This window comes from Staurois parvus, unplaced genomic scaffold (genome assembly GCF_062004578.1).
Source record: "Staurois parvus isolate SC_StPar_1 unplaced genomic scaffold, SC_StPar_1.0 ptg000404l, whole genome shotgun sequence".
Lineage (NCBI taxonomy): Eukaryota > Metazoa > Chordata > Amphibia > Anura > Ranidae > Staurois > Staurois parvus.
In genome coordinates, this window is record NW_028318200.1 from 3211945 (window position 1) to 3233781 (window position 21837).

At 39.8% G+C, this 21837-nt stretch overlaps 1 protein-coding gene across 1 annotated transcript in view; it reads left to right on the forward strand.

Moving 5' to 3' along the window:
- Nucleotides 1–21223, forward strand: part of SCARF2 (scavenger receptor class F member 2) — a 328350-nt gene extending 307127 nt beyond the window's left edge. Inside the window, exons 10-11 of the mRNA XM_089686660.1 lie at nt 13643–13795; nt 15071–21223. Coding sequence (XP_089542786.1) covers nt 13643–13795; nt 15071–16323 — 1406 coding nt within the window. The 3' untranslated portion in view covers nt 16324–21223. The remainder of the gene's footprint in view (nt 1–13642; nt 13796–15070) is intronic.
- The last annotated feature ends 614 nt before the right edge of the window (nt 21224–21837 follow it).

Genomic DNA, 21837 nt, shown 5'->3' on the forward strand with positions numbered 1-21837 from the left:
GAAATGCCAGAATTGGCCCGGTATGGAAGTGGTTCACCACTGGGTTTTTTGCTATATAAAGGAAAAAGGACCAATCATTTTGAAAAAAAAAAAGTTTTTCTTAGTTCATGTTATACAAGTTTGCAAATAAATAATCCTTCTTCATACATTTAGGCCAAAATGTATTCTGCTACATTTCTTTTGTGAAAAAACAAATAAATGTGTGTTATTTAGTCTGTGTAAAAGTTATAGTGTCTGCAAACTATGGTATATATATTTGAAAACTAATCCATCCTGATGTACTGACTGCCTTATTTCTTGATGCCCTAAAATGCCTGGACAGTAAAAACACCTCCAACAAGATCCATTTTCTTGAAAGCAGACAGTCTATAGCAGGAGTCTCTAAACTTTCTAAACAAAGGGCCAGTTTACTGTTCCTTAGTCTATAGGGGGACTGGAGAGGCCAGTGGGAATAAAAAAATGCCCCAGTGTCAGTGGGAGTAAACAATGTCTTGGGCTTGGAGAAGGAATAGTGCTCCATGGTTGATATTAGAGGGAGGAATAGTGTCCCATTATTGGTATTAGTGGGAGGAATAGTGCTTTATGATTGGTATCACTGGGAGGAATAGTGCCCCATCATTATTATCACTGGGGGCAATACGGCCTAATTGTTTATATCAATGGAAGGAAAAATGCCCCATTGCTGGTGTCAGTGAGAGATATGGTTCCCCACTGTTGATGTCATTGGAAGGAATGGTGCCTCCTTGTTGGTGTTAATGGGAGCAATAGTGCCCCAAGGGCTGGAAAAAGGCAAGCAAAGGGCAGTTTGTAGACCCCTGGTCTAAAGTATTTAGTAAGTGATAGTGTCAGCATAATGAGTTTTTTAAAGTTGTATTATTTTTTCACAATTTTTTTGAAAGGCGTTTTCTATGGGGGCACTTGTGCAGGCTTGATCCCAAGCCGTGATGCCATAGATACAGACTATAGACAGACACCAGCTCCCTAATCACAGGATTTGCTTGATCAACAGGGGCTAATGGCTCCCACTGTTGCTTCTCTGTTCTGTGAGGTGTGAGAAATTGTAGAGAGCCCCAGCTCTTCAACATAGAGCTGGATCAACATCGGGCTCAGGTAAATATAAGGGGGAGGATCCTTATAACAGAATTATTTTTTACCTTAAAGCAGAGATTTAATTAGGGTACAAAACCTTTTACATTTAGAACCACTTTAAGCAGGTGCTATGACCTCCTGTCCCAGGTTTCCCTTTTCAGGGTGGCTCCTTTCTCTTACAGGATCATTTGAAGCCACCCTTGCATGCAAGAACTGCGTTGTGTCTCCCTACACTCTGTGCATCAATAGAAACACATTTCACAGCAAAGCACTCCCCTGCTCCTCCCTCCTCCTTCCTATATCCAAGCTAACAGACTGGCCCCAGACTGCACTGTCCACTCTTTCCTGTGAAAATGGGATTCCAGGGAAGCAGCACTGAGAGAGCAGGAGCCAGCAACACTGAGTTATAAACTGCAGGTGTAAGATTAGTTTACTGGGGAAGATTTATTTTACTGTGCTGAATGTGTTAAGGGTTTCATACTTCTGTAATTATGGAAAACATGATTTCCCTGGCTCCTGCCTCATAAACAGTATAGAGCAGGGGTCCTCAAACCTTTTAAACAGGGGGCCAGTTCACTGTCCCTCAGACCGTTGGAGGGCCGGACTATAGTTTAAAAAAAAAAACTATGAACAAATGCGGACACAGTACAGGAGATGACCAGAGACTGCTGACATAGTACATGAGATGACCAGAGACTGCGGACATACTAAAGGAGATGACCAGAGACTGCGGACACAGTACAGGACAGGAGATGACCAGAGACTGCGGACACAGTATAGGGGATGACCAGAGACTGCGGACACACTACAGGAGATGACCAGAGACTGCGGACACAGTACAGGAGATGACCAGAGACTGTGGACACAGTACAGGGGATGACCAGAGACTGCGGACACAGTACAGGAAATGACCAGAGACTGCGGACACAGTACAGAACAGGAGATGACCAGAGACTGCGGACACAGTACAGGACAGGAAATGACAAGAGACTGCGGACACAGTACAGGGGATGACCAGAGACTGCGGACACAGTACAGGGGATGACCAGAGACTGCGGACATAGTACATGAGATGACCAGAGACTGCAGACATACTACAGGAGATGACCAGAGACTGCTGACATAGTACATGAGGTGACCAGAGACTGCTGACATAGTACATGAGATGACCAGAGACTGCAGACATACTACAGGAGATGACCAGAGACTGTGGACACAGTACAGGGGATGACCAGAGACTGCGGACACAGTACAGGAAATGACCAGAGACTGCGGACACAGTACAGAACAGGAGATGACCAGAGACTGCGGACACAGTACAGGACAGGAAATGACGAGAGACTGCGGACACAGTACAGGGGATGACCAGAGACTGCGGACATAGTACATGAGATGACCAGAGACTGCAGACATACTACAGGAGATGACCAGAGACTGCTGACATAGTACATGAGGTGACCAGAGACTGCTGACATAGTACATGAGATGACCAGAGACTGCAGACGTACTACAGGAGATGACCAGAGACTGTGGACACAATATAGGAGATGCCCAGAGACTGCCGACATAGTACATGAGGTGATCAGAGACTGCCGACATAGTACAGGAGATGCCCAGAGACTGCTGACATAGTACATGAGGTGATCAGAGACTGCCGACATAGTACATGAGATGACCAGAGACTGCAGACATACTACAGGAGATGACCAGAGACTGCGGACACAGTACATGAGATGACCAGAGACTGCAGACATAGTACAGGAGATGACCAGAGACTGCAGACATAGTACAGGAGATGACCAGAGACTGCAGACATAGTACAGGAGATTACCAGAGACTGCGGACACAGTACAGAAGATGACCAGAGACTGCGGACACAGTACATGAGATGACATGAGACTGCGGACATACAACAGCGGTGGGAATACTGGGCCTGCCGCTCTATAAGAAGCACAGACAGTTTCCCCAAGTGTGTCTTATGGAGCAAAATATACGGTAAATGCAGGACACCTTGTTGGGTCAGATCTGTGTACAATGTAAAGAGATAAGGAGGGGAGAGAGAGAGAAAGGAGGGGGGAGAGAGAGGAGGGGGGAGAGAGAGGAGGGGGGAGGGGGAAAGAGAGAGAAGGGGGGAGGGGAAAGAGAGAGGAGGGGGGGGAGAGGGGAGAGAGAGGAGGGGGGGGAGAGAGGAGGGGGGAGAGAGAGGAGGGGGAGAAAGAGAGAGGAGGGGGGGAGAGAGGAGTGGGGAGGGAGAGGGAAAGAGAAGAGAGGGGGGAAAGAGAGAGGGAGGAGATTGATCATCTATTGCACTTATCTAGGGTCCATGGCCATGATAGCTGACATGCAGCGATGGAGTCTCCTCTCTTGCGCCTCCTCTTCATGTCAGCTCTAGGCTCTGCCCTTTGGCCGTGACGGTTGCATTCACTGATCAGAATAGATGGCCGGCTGGCTGCAGAGAGGCCAGGTGAGTAGTGCGGGTTCATAAGCCGAGCCCACCTTCCCCTGTTCTAGAATTGCTGATCCCGCCCTCCTGCCTCCCGCCCGAGCCCTGCCGAGCTCTCCCGACCTGCCAAACCCTAGTCCCTTGTCCCTTCTGCCTGGGGGGCGATGCCTCGTGGCAGATACGCCCATGCCCGGCGGGCCGGATAAATGTCCACGGCGGGTCGCATAAGAGCATTTAAAAAAAGCATCAGTTTACATTTTTTTTTAATTATGTGTATCATAACATGTAACCAATACCTGTATAAAGCAAGTGTTAACCCAGTTTGGCTGCATAAGTGGAAACGCACTTTAAAGCGGAAATACACTACATCTGAGCGCCACAAACCAAAAACACTATTTAATTTGATTTTAATAATTAAAGCAAACCTCCCTATCCATCCATGTCATCATGCCTAATTTTGCTAAATCACTTATAAAAACACCCCCTAGCATTCCTGGCAGTGACCATTGTGAGCAAGGGCAGATGATTCATGTAGCATTTACTTCCTGGAATCCATCTGCCCTTAGCTTAGGCATGCAAGCAGGAGGGTGTGCTTACCTGAGAAAACCCCTCCTTCCCTTCTGAAGACTCCAGGGATGTTTGACATCATGGGGTTTATTTACTAAAGCTGGAGAGTCCAAAATCAGACTCCCTTCTGCATAGAAACCAATCAGCTTCCAGGTTTCATTGCCAAAGCTTCATTGAACAAGCTGAGGTTAGAAGCTGATTGGTTTCTATGCAGAAGGGAGTCTGATTTTGGACTCTCCAGCTTTAGTAAATAAATCCCCATTTGTCTAGGCATGGAAACTCAGAAGTAACTAAAGAAATGTAAAAAAAACTGTTAAAAACAAGTAAATGTAATATACTTTCCTATCTATTTACTAATGCTAGCAGCATAAGGATTCAAAATTGTCCATGTTAATTGAGAGAGTGAAGTGGTTAGATATGGAATGCAGAGCCGGCATGCACGTAATGGCTATACAATCTAACCCCACTGCAGCCATGAAGGAGTATGACTTCTTGCTGTTAGCAGGGCTTAGCACAGGGGTGATTTTATGTTGCACGTAGCCCGGGATCACTCCTGGTTCTGAACACAAGCAGACAAGATACATCTTCCACAAATGAACTCCCAGTTATTTTTGTTTCTTGTTTTGTGACAGGGATATTCTGCAAACAGACTGACAGTAGTTGAAAGCTCTGACAATTGTGACAACTGAGAATCCAGGCCTGAGATTGACTTTACTTATAATTATGGCTGTACTGTAGAAAACAGCACGGTACATTCAAAGATGTTGTGTACCTGCTGGGATCAAAGAAGGAAAGAGCAATGCAGGATTTAAATTCCTGCACCAGTGACAGACTTAATGCATAGCTACGAAGCCTAGAGTGCTAGAAATAAAATCATGCTTATTGCTTCTTTAATCACAAAAAACAAGAGCAAACCTATCTGTTTTCCAGTTTAATCTGCGATGATACTCAATGTAGAGAAGGTAAATAAACCTTCTGTGAGTCCCACCAGTACCCCCTAAATACTTACCTGAGTCCAGTCTTGATGCAGCACTGTTCGTGAGAGCAGTGGTACTCTCCTCTCTCTCCCTTCTCACAGGACATGGAGGCAGCAATAGGAGCATTGGCTACATCTGCTGTCAATTAAATCCTGTGATGAGGGAACAGGGTGCGGAGCTCAGCTGCACTGCCTATATCAATGGACATAGACAGCATTGCACAGGATTGAGCCTGCACAAGTGGTTTTCTGTGAGGGCAGTTACTGAACAGAAGGAGCCAGGAGCTCTGGCAAGGACCCCAGAAAAGGAAGTTTGGGGCTGCTGTGAACAAAACCATTGCACAGAGTAGGTAAGTATATTATGTTAATTTAACCACTTTAAGTCCGGGCACTTTTACCCCCTTCCTGTCCAGGCTAATTTTCAGCTTTCAGTGCTATCACACTTTGAATGACAATTGCACGGTCATGCAACACTGTACCCATATGAATTTTTTAGCATTTTTTTGAGACAGATAAACTTTATTTTGGTGATATTCATTCACCACTGGGGTTTTTATTTTTTTGCTATATAAATAAAAAAGTTTAAACATTTTGAAAAAGTTTTTCTTATAAAATTTTGCAAATAAATAATTTTTCTTCATAAATCTTGGCCAAAATGTATTCAGCTATCTTTTTATTAAAAAAATAACCCAAATCAATTTATAACCAAAAATTCTAATTAAAAAAAAAGTTTACATTTTTATTTTTTTTATATTATTATTTGGGTTTTTTTTACATACTGTCACCGTAGCAGTACAGTGTCACCATAGTGACACTGTACTACTTGTGGGGGGTGATGAAGATTTTTTTTTTCTTTTACACTGATTGCTTTTACATCCATAAAGGCTGTAAAAGCAATCATTTCTCCTTCTCTCTGACTGCATCTTGCAGCCAAATACTGTGAGAGCTGTGATTGGTCACAGATTGTCACATGGTACAAGTCTGTTGTGAATAGCCTTGTACCATGTGACTTCTGTGATCAGTCACAGATTTCACTAGTAGTAAGCAATGACGTCAGAAGTGACATCTTGCTTACTACTATTCATGTGATCACTAAATGGCCAATCCGTGATCACATGATCAGGAGCTCACACAGAGGTCCCGTACAGCGATCAGTGTTCCATTCTGTCCTCCGGACCCAACGGGCACCGAATCGCGGTGCCGTGCACACAGGCAGGGAAGCAGGGAGGACGTTTATAAATGGCCACCCACCCCTGCACTGCTTCCGTCCGGCCGTTTATATACATGGGCCAGACAGGAAGTGGTAAAAAAAAAAAAAAAGATGGTTTAGAATTATTTTAAATGCTTGTTTTGTCTAGGGTTGCTGGAATAAGGGGAAAGACCTACCTTATTCTGTGCTACAGCAGGCTCCCTCTGTATGATCAGTTCAGCACAGCCTTTTCTCTAAGCTGCTCATGGCAGCCGTTATATGCTTGCTCCTTCCACATACAATACAGGGTTAATAGTCCTGCATTTCATGTGATGATGTTGATGGACTGCGTGCATGCTGGAGCTTTGGGGAGAAGAGAACAGCGCTGGAGCCTGCAGCACTAAACACCTGCACACACGGGCCGTTTCAACAGAAATCGGCCAACAGTTGGCCCGTATGTACACCAGCCTGTCCAACAGAAGCCAACTGAATTGCCAGCTTCTGTAGAACTGGCATGCTGGAAAACCAGCATCCAATCGGGATCCAATCAGTGCTAGCAGCCATTGGCTGTCCCCATGTCAGAACACATAGCTCAGCATGGGGATCGCTCTACTAACATCGGATAGTTAGTACAGCAAGCTCCTCCCGAGCTCTTCAGTTTTTTTTTTTTCATTCAGCTCTCTGGGTTCAACAAAAAACAATTGATAGTGTGTATCAGGCATTCGTGTAAGTAATAGAGCTTCATCCTCTTCTCCCTAGATATAACAAGCATTTAATAAACATACTCATATCTGTTGTTAAAGTCACCATTCTTCTCAGCTGTTGAGAAATTCCTTTAAAGCACTCCTATAATTTTACCAGCACTGAATTACAAACCACTTATTTTACCACGTTTGTTCAAGTTGTATTTATCTTCCAATATAATCAAATGCTATAGTTTCAAATATTATTCTGCATAAATGTTTCAGTTACAGTTTATTTAGACAGTTTGACTTTAGTCTTAATATAAACCTATTTTCCAACTGAACATCTGAAACCAAAACTGGTGTCACCACAGGGTGCCTGATGTTACCATATGGCTTCTTTAGTGGATTTTGCCACAGCTCTTTCTCCAGTAAGGGTGGCTTACTTGCCAAGGACAAGAGAGGGCTTACAAGTAGGTGGGGCTTAAAGATGAGATGAGTTCTTACTAGCAAATTAAAAACAATAATAGACAGGGCACTTCAGAAGGATTTTATGAAGGTACAAAGAGTTCATGTTGGACATGTGTCTTCAGATCTTACTCAGTTTTTTGAAGGCAGTAAGATGTGCCATTCTTGGATGAATTTTTTAGGGTACTGTGGATATTCACTTGCTTTAGGTTGGGAGGCTGCTTGAAAGGAGAGGAGGGTCTAAGAAAATATTTTTAGTCTCATCTTTATATAATACAAGTTGGTGTTTCTTGATGATTTTGTTTAGATCACCAGCTGTCTGTGGTAGGTGACCACCAAGGAGACTTGGGTCTTTCCTTTGGATGGCTGATATTTTAAAAGATTTCCCTAGGAATGGGGGCTGTCTTCCTGATCTGAGAGTCTATTGTCCTTGGGCTGTAGCCATGCTGCATTAACTACTTCCTGAGGTTCTTCTGGAGGTTCCTTTAGAAGATTAAACCCCTTAGTAAACTTGTCTGTACTGTACACTGTAGCTTCTTTTGAACTCCTTTTTCCAAGAATATATAAAGAATATAAAAGTGTATGTGTGTATATATATATATATATATATATATATATATATATATTATTGTGATTATGGGTGTGTTTATTTTTTTTAGGAAGTAAAAATATGACAGCTGTTACTAGTGTTCTATTTCTGAATCACACACAACCTACAGCCTACACCGATCCTGCAAACACTACTGATGAAGCATGAAACATTTTGTTTAGTCGGCCTCTGTTCACTTATGCTTTGTGTACATTAGGTTTTATACTGGGATGTTGCCAACATTTTCTCAGGATTCCGCTGCACATTTAAATCATATGACCAGCATATGTTTAAACAAAGTCATGGTCCTAAAATGGAAGCTGTGTATGCTTGCTGACATCTGTGATCTGATGTACATTTCAGAAGATATTTTCAATGTTTTGTTACATTTAACTGAAAAGTTCATCTATCCAGACAAGAAAGTGGGGAGAGGTAATAGAGGCAATGTTTGATGAGTTTAGCATAGAAGAATGTAAAGCTGAAGTAATTACAAAACCAAAAAGGTAATATATTACAGCTTGCCAATGCATAGATGCTGTGGTTGCATTAGTTTTTTTTTTTAGACATTTTTCCACACTTCTTTCACCTGGTGATCTGGCCAGTTACACACCTAAATGAAGGAGCATAGAAGCAGCTTCGGACACCGCATTGTCAGTTTGAGGGGGAGGGGACGGGAGTGTTAGATGGACTAGCCTATTTAGACACACTAACAAATTGAAGCCAAACCCCAGGTCACACTGCAGTTATACAAGCAGCTACAGCAACAGTTTTGTTTTTTGGAATGAAGGTTTTACATGAATAAATAAAAGCTGATCATTAGAAACACCCCTACCAGTGGTAAATGGTTTGTATCAAAACTGCTAACTGATACATCTGCAGGACCGATTGATCTTTTGAAAAACAATAGACTTACTGGCAAGATCATCAAGTAAAAATAAAGGAAAGAAAGCCTAAAAAAGAAAACTAATGTAGCCATCACATCTAAGCATTGGTAAGCTGCAATATAATAAATGTTTGTTTTTAGGTTTAAATCACTAGCAGACCTGAACAGAGCTATGACCTCAACCCTACTGAACATCTTTGGAATGCGTTGGAATTTGCAATTGCCAGCCAGCTAAACATTGGTACCTGGCCTTTAAAATAGTCTTTTGGCTGAGTTGGAACAGATTCCTATAGAAATACTCCAAAATTTTGCAGGAAGCCTTACCAAAAGAGTGGGAGCTGTTATAGCTGCATATGGGTGAGGGGGGCATCTATATTAATGTCCATAATTTTGGAATAAGATGTTCAATAGGCTCAACGTTTGGACTTATAGTGTAACAAGACATCACTTGGCATATACAGGAAAGGGGCACTCCTTTTATCTTGTTCTGCAAGTAGTTTGTGATAGGATAAAAGACTGCTGCATTGTACAGTAACTCGTGTGTGCTAATGCGCATTAAATGTTGAAGAGAAGGAAAATAGAATGGCTTCCAAGTATTCACCTTTTCCTTCTGTTATAACTACCATGTAAAGTTACCTATTTAGGCTCTATATAGAGTGGCCATTTGATATGTTGGATGCTTTTAGAAGTTTAGATAAAAACATTATATTTAAAATATTCACCTTTTGTTACAGTATATCATGTGAAGTTAAATTGAATATAGAGCCTTTAGCAAGTAAAGATAGAAATTCATCATGCAGTTTAATAGAATTTGGGAGGTCACATCAATTGCACACTTCAAGGCGTCTGTGAACTTGTGAAAGCTCTGTACTTTGTACTATTATTTATGAGGATCTCAAGTGTTTATTTGCTTAAGGGTGACACAACCTACCACAAATCAGCTTTTTTACAGGACCAATATCTCTGCTAGTACCTTGTAAATATGCATCCTTATATAACATTACAAAAGCAAGATGTAAATGTCCTAACATGGACCAATACATCTTGCTATAAAGTGCGTTTTGGGATTTAAAGAAAGAAACCTGTCATGAGAGAAATATCTAGGCTGCCAAACAGACCAGTCTATCTGAAAAAAGCGTATTGCCTGGCTGTCTTGATGATGCTTTGACTTCAGTACTCTCTGAGTCACTGAACCAAAATAAGTATAAAGGTCATGAATAATTTAGAGTTTCCTCCAAATTGATTGTATTGACCAGATTATTGATGTCTTTGTTCACCCGAAATGTTCTTCTTGGAGGTGCCACACACCTTTCTATGTCTAGGGCTACTTATGCCCTTTTATCACTGAAATAACATGAGGTGACTCTAAGGCCCATCATAAAGCATATAGTGTCACACCCCTTGCCCCTAACCTTTGTTTTAGGCCTGTCAGCAACTGCCCTACACCTCTGCTGACATTGCCCAGGAGGCATTGCTTGAAAACTCAATAATAAATTGTACTCTTAAATTGATATTGAATAATTTAAAGTAGTAAAATCCTTCAATATCTAGCAAGGAATCAGTACCCTACACACTGTTAAAGCTAAGTGACAGCCATTCTAGTTATTGCCATGTAACACGGTTGGGCTAATTTTTTTATTAAATTCCTGTGTTAATCCTTTAGGTATTACTGGCTTTGATTTCTGGTCACAAAATGGCTCTTTTCAAGCTGCCTGGCTGCAGAGCAGTAATATAAGCACTGGTCTGGGGGAAGAATTCAGGAAAACACCCACTATATACTGTAAATGTGATCAGAGATGGGGGCATGCCAGTGAATACACTCAAAGGAGCTGCTACACACAGTGGGCCCGGACATTGCCCTGCTTTCCTGCACTGATTAACAACAGAGGAAGCTGCAAGTTTACGCATAAAAATAATTAAACATTTCAGACAATAATATATTTAAAAACATAATCTGAAATATAACGAATTTATATGTTTTGTTCTTACTAGTTCCAGAGATTTTTTTGGGCCATTATAAGTACTAAACCAGTAACCAAAATAACCAAATAGATATTTGCTTTCACGTGGTAAACCTCCTAAAATTGTAAATAGAGCCAGAATTTTTTTTTTTTCATTTTGGATTGAAGGAGGAATGGTTATGTCTCCTGCCAGGTTTTGCTGCTATCATTGGGTTCTGTTAAAGAGATTTTCTCTCACTTCTAGTGACAACCATCTATCTGACAGGAAGTGAGAGAAAATATGCATAGGGGAAACAGAGAACAATAAAAATTGGCAGGGTTTCTGGCGGTACCCTAGTTCAGTTATCTAATTACACTCACTGGCCACTTTATTAGGTACACTTTGCTAGTACCAGGTTGGACCCAGTTTTGCCTTCAGAACTGCCTTAATTTTTTGTGGCATACATTCAACAAGGTGTTGGAAACATTCTTCAGAGATTTTGGTCCATATTGACATGCGTTACTGTTGCCTTTCTATAATCTCCAACCAGTCTGCCCATTCTCCTCTGACCTCTGATATGAACAAAGCATTTGCGTCCACACATCTGTCGCTCACTGGATATTTTCTCTTCTTCGGACCATTCTCTGTAAACCCTAGAGATGGTTGTGCGTGAATATCCCAGTAGATCAGCAGTTTATGAAATACTCAGACCAGTCCATTTGGCACTAACACCCATGCCACGTTTAAAGTCACTTAAATTCCTTTTCTTCCCCATTCTGATGCTCGGTTTAAACTTCAGCAAGTTGTCTTCACCACGTCTACAAGTCTAAATGCATTGATTTGCTGCTACGTGATTGGCTGATTAGCAATTTGTGTTACCAGGCAATTGAACAGATGTACCTAATAAAGTGGCCGGTGAGTGTATATGCTAGCATAAATTGTTTTCACTAAGCTAAGTGAACATATACTTTGCAAAAGTGAACATTTTCAACACCTTTAGTATGTCCTACAGCATCATCCACTCAGAGTCTGCACTTTTTTTGTCCGATTTTACAAGTGTGGACTCTTGTCGGTTGTCTGAGACAGTTTTAAAAAAAAGGTTGTGATTGGTCCCAAATTATTTGCTAAATCTACCAATGATGCAAATGCATAGGGATCCAGGGGGCTCGACACAGGTTAGTCATGTACATAAATAATGCTGTTGTGCTTCATATGTCAGTTCTTGTTTGTACATGGAGTCCATCCTTTTCTACAAATGGTGTTACTGTCTCTTAATAATATGTGTTACACAACTTTGGTTCCCTAAAATTGAAATACACCTTCCTTATTAATACTATATATAGGCTACCTTTGTTTGGGACAGCATTTGTTTTTTTTCCAGCAGGTGCTTTGGATTATCTAACCAGGCTGCTGGTATTATATTATGGGCAAAACTGCAAGTAAGGACTGGCTTTGTGTAGACTGTCCTAGATCGGTGGTTTACACATGTCACAGGAGTGAGTGCATGTAGACAGGAAGTGACTGAAAAAGGCAAGAGTAGATTAGCAGTGCTGAGATGAGTACTTAATTAATTAAGAGAGATTAAATCTTTTTAACATAGTATGGAAATACAGCTATTTGTTTTTTCTCTTTGAAAATGTGTCTCTCTAAAAATGTCCCCAATTGTCAAAACACATTTTACTGTTTGCTATTTTCAGATTTAGGTTTTAGCTAGTTTTAGGTTAATATTTACTGATAATCAACATTTGGAATGCATAACATTTTTTAAAGGAAAAGAGCCATAATTAAGTTCTCCGCAATCATACTGCTCTTCACCAACAGTTTGTCTCTGAGAATTATTTTTAATTGTTACCATGCACAGTGGAAATGTAGATAACCAAAGAAAGAGCTTCATAAAATAATTGAGGTGTAATTACCCTAACCGTTAAAAATTAAAATCTTTATGTCTTATGATGATGGAATATTCTTTCCTTCCCCAATGATTTGCCTGTGAAAGAGCACACTCTGATCTCTCACATGATCAATATGCACTCAAACATCAAATGGCTGTATTTGTTCATGTATGTAATCATTTTAATATTATTTCTGTTCTCTGCCTAAATCCAGCCATAGATGGTTCGAATTTAGGCCCATTAAGCAGGGAGTGGCCGGGATGCTTACCATCTCTGGGCAGGCTGATTGTTCCCAAGTCGATCTATCGATCAACTTGGGTACAACCAGCATGTCTGAATTTTACATGCGATTATTGACAGCGGGTATAGCCACTTTCAATATTTACTGCGTTCTTCCGGCTCCCCGGGCCACCTCCGCCGAGAGAACACAATAGTTCTGTGGGGGGGATTCCCCCATCAACACTGACTGACTTAAATTACTTACTAGTTGTAGGGGTTTTTCTTTTACATTTTGCCGAAGATCAGCTTTTTTCCATTTGAATGGAGCAGAGAATATGTTTTAGGAGATTTACCTTTACATGCATTCATGTAAACACAACATAAAATAGTAAGTGAAAATTATTATTATTATTATTTTTATTATTATACAGGATTTATATAGCACCAACAGTTTGCTCAGCGCTTTACTATATAACAGGAGACAATACAGCAACAATACAGTTCAATACAAGAGGCTTAGGAGGGCCCTGCTCCTTGGAGCTTACAATCTAGGAAATCTCTCCAAAGTAAGGAAAATTCCTTCTCACTGGAACATGTGTCCCCATATGTATTTTCAAATGTAAAGGTGTAAATATGCTATTATAAAGCAAGCCATCTGTTTTTGAATCAATGTACTAATGTTACAATTTATGTTTGATTCTAGTGGCTCATCATGACATGGATAATACATTCAACTGCAGCTTTATTGAGCCACCATCTGTTGTTGAACAGCCATCCCCTTCATGGTCATCCCGTGGTTCTTTTTCATCTTTTGATACCACAGATGATGGACCAGTTTACTGCGTTCCCCATGAGGGTGAGTGAGACAAATGTTTCCAGAATATAACTGTAAGACATATTATTGCAAGGCATTGGTGTGATATAAATCTTACGTTTGCATTTACTCTTTAGATTATACTTGGAGACTTGCACTGTAAGAAAATAATAGACTAAACTAAACTGGATTTTATTTTCAGATAATTCCTTCAGTTTATATTGTATCAGTGCTTGCATAACAGCTAAATGGCAAGTTTCTGTACAGTTGCATTATAAGTCAGATTTACTATGAAAAGATAATAGTGCACAGTTGTTTACTCCTTACTTACTGGGTGGAAAGCATGAAATCTTTGCTGTGGTCTATACTTATACAGAATGGCGTCCAGTATATAAAACAATAGTGGAAATAGTAGTTAACTGTGTCTACAAAACAGTCAGATACCACATATTACCTCTAATACATGTTAGGAAAGTATATATTCAGGGCACGTTTCGTCATCATGGCCAGCACACCTTGGATTTATTCTGGCTTGTTAGAAGCTTCCTTCGTCGGAACAGAAAAGTCCATTATTCTATCATGCATAGCAAGTTTACATTTTTTAGAGTAAAAAATATAAGCTCAACCTAGCTGTTATATAATGTTAATTTAATGACAAGGTGTTGTAGCTCCTAGTACAATTTGGTTTCTCTCTAAAAAAAAGAACTGTTCAGTCCCAGCTGGTAGTGTTTTGGTAAACAAGCAGATCTTGGAGAAGTGGCAGAGGAGATGTAAGGGTTCTAATAGATCCTGGCGTTTCCATAAAAAGCAGCAGTCACTATTATACCTTGTGATAGTAGCAAAAATATATATAAAAAAGTAAACATCTTAAAAAATAATAACAAAAAGACCACCCACCCCCACACACATGATCACATAAATCCCAATTACATAATAGACATCCCCACACAGATTTAGAAGAATACTTTCAGGGTTGTCAATTAGGTCCAATGTTATAGGGTGTAACATTAACACATCTCTGCCATGCACTTTAACTAGGTAAACGACTACACTGTTTTCTGGGAAAACTACATGGTGTATGTGCCATATGCCTACCTATTGGAAAATGAATCCTCTGTGTGATGATATAGTTTTTACTTTTAAATTAGGAGGTTGGTCGCAAAAACATGACATGGGAAGCTGCAAAGTGTAACCATATATGTATTTGAACTGGAACTGTGTATTTGATTATTACCAAGTTGTGCTGCAAATCTAAAATGCCCTATTTTTCTGTGTAGCCCATTTTCATGTTGTTAATGTTGTCCTTGTGTGTTTTAGAATCAGTGACAGAGTGTAAGGACAAGAGCAACAGCAGAGCTTTGGAAAAGACGGCCCCACCAGTCAATGAAGAGGAAGCTGGTGAATATACCTATCTGAAAGACTCTGGATCTCCTAAATCATCCCGGGTGGATCACAGTGAAACCCCACTGCTTAAGTCATCTGATAGCGAAAGATCATCTTGTGGTTCTGGATCTACAAGTGGAGCATTGTATGCAAAGGTTGCAAGGCTGTCTAAACAGTCAAAGGATGAAGATGACCCATCCATGGATACCAGAAGTGCTACAATTGGAGCGAAGCCTCCGTCGCCTGAAAGAACAAAACCTCCTCCACCTGATCCATCTACAAAACCTAAGGTATCATGGATCCATGGCAAATTTAACACAAGTCAATCTAATACTTTACCATCATTTAATAAGAGTTCAGAAAAGTCAGCAGCTAATTCTGACCAGTCAGAACAAAACTCCAGTATTAAAGAAAAAGAACAGCATAGGAAGAGGACCCCTAGTGATACAAGCCCTGCTGGTCAAGGAAAAAATGAAGAAAAAGTTATTATGAGAAATAAGGACAAGAAGAAGGATGCATGCAGTGCAGACAGCAAACCTGCAGAAGAAGCACAATCTCCATCAAAATCAAAACACAGGAACAAAACTCATGACCACATAGAAAATATTAATGGAACAGTCCAAAATGCCTTAAAGAGGATAGGAAATCTACACCTCGATAAAAAGAGTGGGGATTCTAAAGAAGCCCCAAAAAGTCCAGATCACAGAAAGTCTCGGGCTGAAGTCCTCCATCCTCATTTATCATCAGAGGCAGCTTCGTTACTGGCTGCCCAACTAAAGGAAAAAACTCAAAGTCTTAATAAAGTGGACGCCAGCCCTAACCAAAATGGAATAGGTCCACTAAAAACACAAAAGGAGAAACCAACACCTCCCCAGAAAGCTAAGCGGTCTGCAGCAGCCATTAATCAGAAATCAAGTAAAGCCATTTTGCCCACATCCACCAATCTGCAAAAAATGATCAGCCCAGTTGCAGAGACAGTTCCAGCCACAGGAAATCCAGTTGAGAAACAAAATTCTAACAGTAGTCAAGAGCAAGCTGCAGGTACAAAGCAAGAACCAGCAGAACCAGCAGTCAAAAAGACACCGATAAAGAAGCCTCCTAGGAAGAAAAGCAAAGATGCCTCCTTGGACACTGATGGAAAAGTACAGCCAAAAATGGCAATAATGCCACCACAGTCAGTAAAATAATGTTGACTTATCACATTGTTTTCTATCCATAAGGGGCATTAGTTCTGCAACTCATGGACATAATTTTGCGTAGCCATATTTGAGCCAAAGAAATGTCAATCTTTAGGGCGAGAAGACAAGTGCATTTGGAAATAAATGTTTTTGTTCCAGTTTAAAACTTGGTAAAAACAAAAGAAGACACTTGGCCTGAAACGTGTTCAATGAAACAAAGTCTGTCCACAATACAATAATAGGTGCCTCTATATGTGGATTTTTGTGCCTTTGCATCTTCATGGAAACTGGACCATGCACAGCCAAATGATGGTCATATGAGAACTTTTTTTTAGTAAAGTCTTTTGAGCAACACATTTGGATAATGTGGCATATATGATATTAGACTATGAGGTTTTCATAGCTTTGGTTTGTCATGTAAAGCTGACCAATAATTAGCTATGTACATTTTTTAGCATGATAGCCTACTGCCAAGCCTTACTATTTGCAAGCTGCTTTACAATACTTCATTCAATGAAGAAGGCCAGGTATCTAAATTATTTAAAAATACTTATTTTTGTATCCAAAATGATAAACCCTAAAATATTAGTTTACATTAAGAAACATAAAGTTTTGACTGTCAAGTTAAAAATCCTATTAGGCTATTCTGATCTGTAGTACATCATTTCACATTCACTGTTATTTGTTTTATCTGTCATATATAGTGCATAAGCAGTGCTTAATTTAATATAAAACTATTTTATTAATCTGGTCTTGTTACGGATAAGCTAGCTCTTCCCTTTCCCTTTATTTTGTTAATTTCTGTTCCCATATTAGTATTACTACAGAGAAGCATATACATGTCTCCTCTTGTTATGATATTAGGGTGTAGGCTAAATTTACAAAGCTAACACACCTAGATAAGTGTATTTATTTAAAAAAAAAAAAATCAGTGACCGTTATTTTCAGCTGAATTTAATGATATTTGAAAATTAAGGTCACTTGGCAAAATTAGAAAAATGTGTGTTAAAGCTTTGTGATTTGAGCCTGCTCTCTCAACTTCATCAATCAATTTATGTAAGTGATGTGCAGGATTTGCATTTACCAGGCCTGATTTACCAGTGAAAAGTGAAGTAAAGCTCATGAGCATAAGAATGTGTCATTCAACAAATATTCACTGCAGATGAATATTTCTGGTGTATGAGTTTTAAAATACAGCAAATAATTGATTCACCTGTAGTGAATCATATGTAGGGAATTTTAAAAAAAGTTATTTTGCCCAATTTAATATGTTCCTTTTCACTGATCATCACCTCATTTGACACTTTAAAGTAGTTCTTCACCCTTGAAACAAAAAAAAAGTAAAAGTCAGCAGCTACAAATACTGTAGCTGCTGACTTTTAATAAAAAGGAACTCTTACCTGTCCAGGGATCCATTGTGGTCCTCACTCAAGCCAGCTCTTTGTCGTCTTCGCGTCCACAACATGTTTATTTTGGGAAGCTGGGTGTGACTGCTTGCAGCTTTACAGCTGGCTTCCCTCTGCGCATGCATGAGTCGCTGCACTTTGTGAATGGTCCTGCAGCTTTCTGAGACCTGTGACGTGTCCCAGAAGGCTGTGGAGGAAGGTCGGGGGCCGGACTTCTGCTCAGATTGTTGAAGCAATCTGACCGGAAGTAGAAGCAGAACTGGGTACCTATCAAAACCAGATACCTGCTCTTGCCCCGAAAAATAAAAGTGACAAAACATAAAGAGGAGTGGTGGAGTCAGACAAGCGGAACTTCCCCTTTTGGATGGGGCTCAGCTTTAATAAAGCTAGTGTGCTAGTTTGCCTTTCCAAAAACTTCAGACTGTCCTGTTGTATATAGATCTTTGCTTTGGTAGTTAGTGTAATTGATTTATGGCAAAAGTAAGGCATTTAGATCACATTTTGTTAGGGTAACCTTAGGTAGAATTCTCCAAAATGTAGTGGTATGTGTGCTGCTGTAGTTTTTATGTGATATACTTCACACTTTGGCCATTACAAACAGATGCAGGACACAACGCATTGTCACAGTGGATTTGCTAAACATTGCTTCATGAGAAATTGTAAAAAAATTTTTCTAAATTTTTGTATATGTAGTCCGTTCATGCTCCAAATTTTCACAGACTGATGGTAGAGGAGTCGATTATTAATTTACTCTGTACCTGTGAAAATTCCTGAACAAGAACACTACAGGAGATTTTTGGAGGTGTAGAGATGGTAGGGAAACCACATACATACCCCCCCCCTGTTCATATCTAGGTACAGTATCTATGTCACATTAAGGTACACGGAGGTGTAACAACACCCACCAAAGGCCGTATAAAGCCTGTAGTAGTTTAAAAGAAAACTGACAGGTATTTGAGGGGTAAACATAACTGAAATCTAGAGCCCTCAACACAGCCATCAAGCTTAACCCTAATAATGATAAATTAATGTTACTGGTTACCATAATCTAGACTAGCACTTTCTGCATTCAAAACTGCAGCATTCCAGCATTTTCCAAGTTCCAGCATTTTCCAGGCACCTATTAATATGACAATATATTTCAACAATTATCTCTATAAAAAGCCTAACTATTAATTTATAATCATAAATGGTACCTATAATTAAGAGATATTACTTTGTTAGCACTTACCTAATCTAATTTTCCTTTATAGTTGCTAGTAAAAAGTTGCAGTTCGGGCAACCATCAAAGATTTCCAAATAATTAGCTATTGCAGAGTTCATCTCCACAGTAAAGACCATACAACAAGTCTGTCAGTCAGTCAGCTATACCACAGATTGCCAGGTCTGTGGAACCCTGCTTATTTTTAAAGTTCAAAGTATCCCACCAAAAACAGAACTTTAATACCATACTTGTATTTATTAAGTGTCCCCAGCATGGCAAGCACGCTGCTTAATGAGCTTGTCATTCTCTGCAGTCTGTAGGACTGCTGCTTCCTTGAGGTATTGTTGCTTAGAATTTCATTTAAAATGTAATTCCAATATATGGTTGCCATGTTTTCTGATAGGAACTACTAGCATTCCTATATTTTTTTATTATTCTGTCCCATAACTAACAATAGCATGAAGATTTACTCTTGCCATCCAGGTGTACTGTCCATTTTCAACTCCACTGGTATGAAAAGGCCAGATAAAAGTAAAACCCTGTATTCTGTTTCCCCTCATTCCTGTTTCAGTGACCACTGTCAAAAGAGGAAAACATTGACATCAATAAAAAGACATGATAAAGATTCTAGCCCCCTCTTCCAAAAAAAATGTTGTAGTCTATATATCATCCTTGGAGAGCGTTCCCCTCTCTACCTGTCCCCATAACCACAATCACCAGGACAGCAAGTCGAAATACAATTCCCCAACAGGGTCACTTATGGCAGAAAAGTGGAAGTACCCTTCCAAATAATACCAAAAACCTTCTGTCAGGAGTTTTAAAAATGCTACTTGCTCTGAAAATACAGCTTGCCCGATCTGCCTGTCTTTTGGCTTTAGTTCTTTAAAATATATGGGAACCCTCACCTTGTAAAACAACTCAATCCATTTCAAACAGAAATAAAAAGCAAAGCATTTGGAAATATATATAAAAACATTACAAATACTTTTTTTTCTTCTTTTATAAGCGATCACTTACTCTCTGTTATCATCTGCATAAGGGGCTTAGAGAATTGTGGGTAGAGAAGTAGCAGTACACTGATCTTCCCAGTGAATGGCTGTTAAGGGGAGGTGTCAGCAGATGTCTGATCATTGGAGGACAGGCAGATTGTTCTCCCAGCACAGCCAGAAAACTGACCACGCTGGGAATGATGTGCTTTCATGCCTAGCATGATGAGTTTGAAACAGGAGAGCAGGGGACTGGTAGGATCACCAGGGATTTCACACAAAAGGAAGCAATATAAAGAGAATGGGATTCTATGTACCACAAGTACATAGTACAACACGCATATGTCAGGAATATAAAATGTTGAGGTAACATTCTTTAAATCATGTACTTTGGCAAGTGAAGTAAAGGGGAAAAAAAAGAGTGCCAAAAATGTGGTTTTCCATCCAGTAAAATGTTATTCATCATAACAATATAAATAGCCAACACATTTTTTTTTGGGGGGGGGTCATCGGTCCTCCTTTATCAGAGCTGAAAGGGGATTGCTAAAACCCTAAAAATGTGTTGGCTATCTCTTTATATTTTTGTGAAGAATACAATCTAATTGGACTGTTAACTTAATTATTTATGCTCTCTTCTCGCTACTACACTTGCTGATGATGTTATTAGGGTCCATCAAATTGCATAGAGCTGCTTCTGATCAATAGGAACACAAATAATAAATTGGAATGTTGACCTGAACTACTGTAAGGTCCAGCTCTCCAACGGTATAGCTTCATTTGAGCCTCTGACTTGGAACAAGTGCACAGATCAGAAGTGTCCTCCAACTAGCCTTGTTCCAGTGTCGCACAACTGCATGCATGTTTTAGGTCATAGACTTAAACTATTGAAGTCAGATACAGCCAGGTAATTTAAAAGGAGGTCAGCTAAGGAAGTAATCTATATATTTCTTTCATTACAGGTTTCTCTTAAATGTTAATAAACTAAAAAACGTTTGAATGTGAAATGTATAGGAGCTGCTGTTGCTGACTTGCTTTTTAAGATACATGTTGGTAAACATGACAATCTTTTGAGTCACTGATCTGAATAAAGCATGCAGGCAGTGAAGCCTAAAAAGTTCACTGTGCTCAGTACTTCTTCCACATCAGTGATGACAGCCCTGGAACAGTCACCTTTAAATAAAAGTCATCAATGGCAGCTTCCGTTGTTTATATCTACATAGGTTGTCTTGAAGTACAAAGATTTTTGTTCCCCTGATTTTTAGAACCCTTTTTGTTAGTAGAATATAATAAAGGACATCACAGTCTGAACAGTTCCCTGTGCTCAGCACTCCTTCCAGATCAGTGATGAACAGCCCTGCAGCATTCACCTTTAAGTCTTAAATGGCAGCTGCAGTGTTTATATCCACATAGGTTTTCTTAAAGTTAAAAAGGCTTCTGACATTCCCTGAATTAGTATTAGAGCTCTTTTTTGTTAGTAGACTATAACTCAGGATATAACAGATGTGTTGACCCATTGAAAGCAATCAACTTGAGTTACTTTAGAACAAAGTTACAAAATGAAATCAGGATTTCTGACTCAAGGTTATACATCTTAAAAGTTTGCACTTTACAGATAACATCGGAGGACAAAATATTTTTCATGACATACTCGTATATGTTACTGTAATAAAATCTGATTTACACACCAATGCTATAGACCAATAGTGTCCCAGGCTACCTGCCATATACACAGCTGTACTCTGGGCATGATTTACTATAGCTTACATGCATACAACACACATGGATAATGCGCAGACAATCAAATTGTATCCTCGCATGCGTCCACAGCCCATAGGGTACATATGGTGAAATTACTAACAAGTGGAGTGTATGCTCCAACATTTGGATATGTGTCAGCAAAGTGGCTAAGATAAGTTTTCTAAAGTTC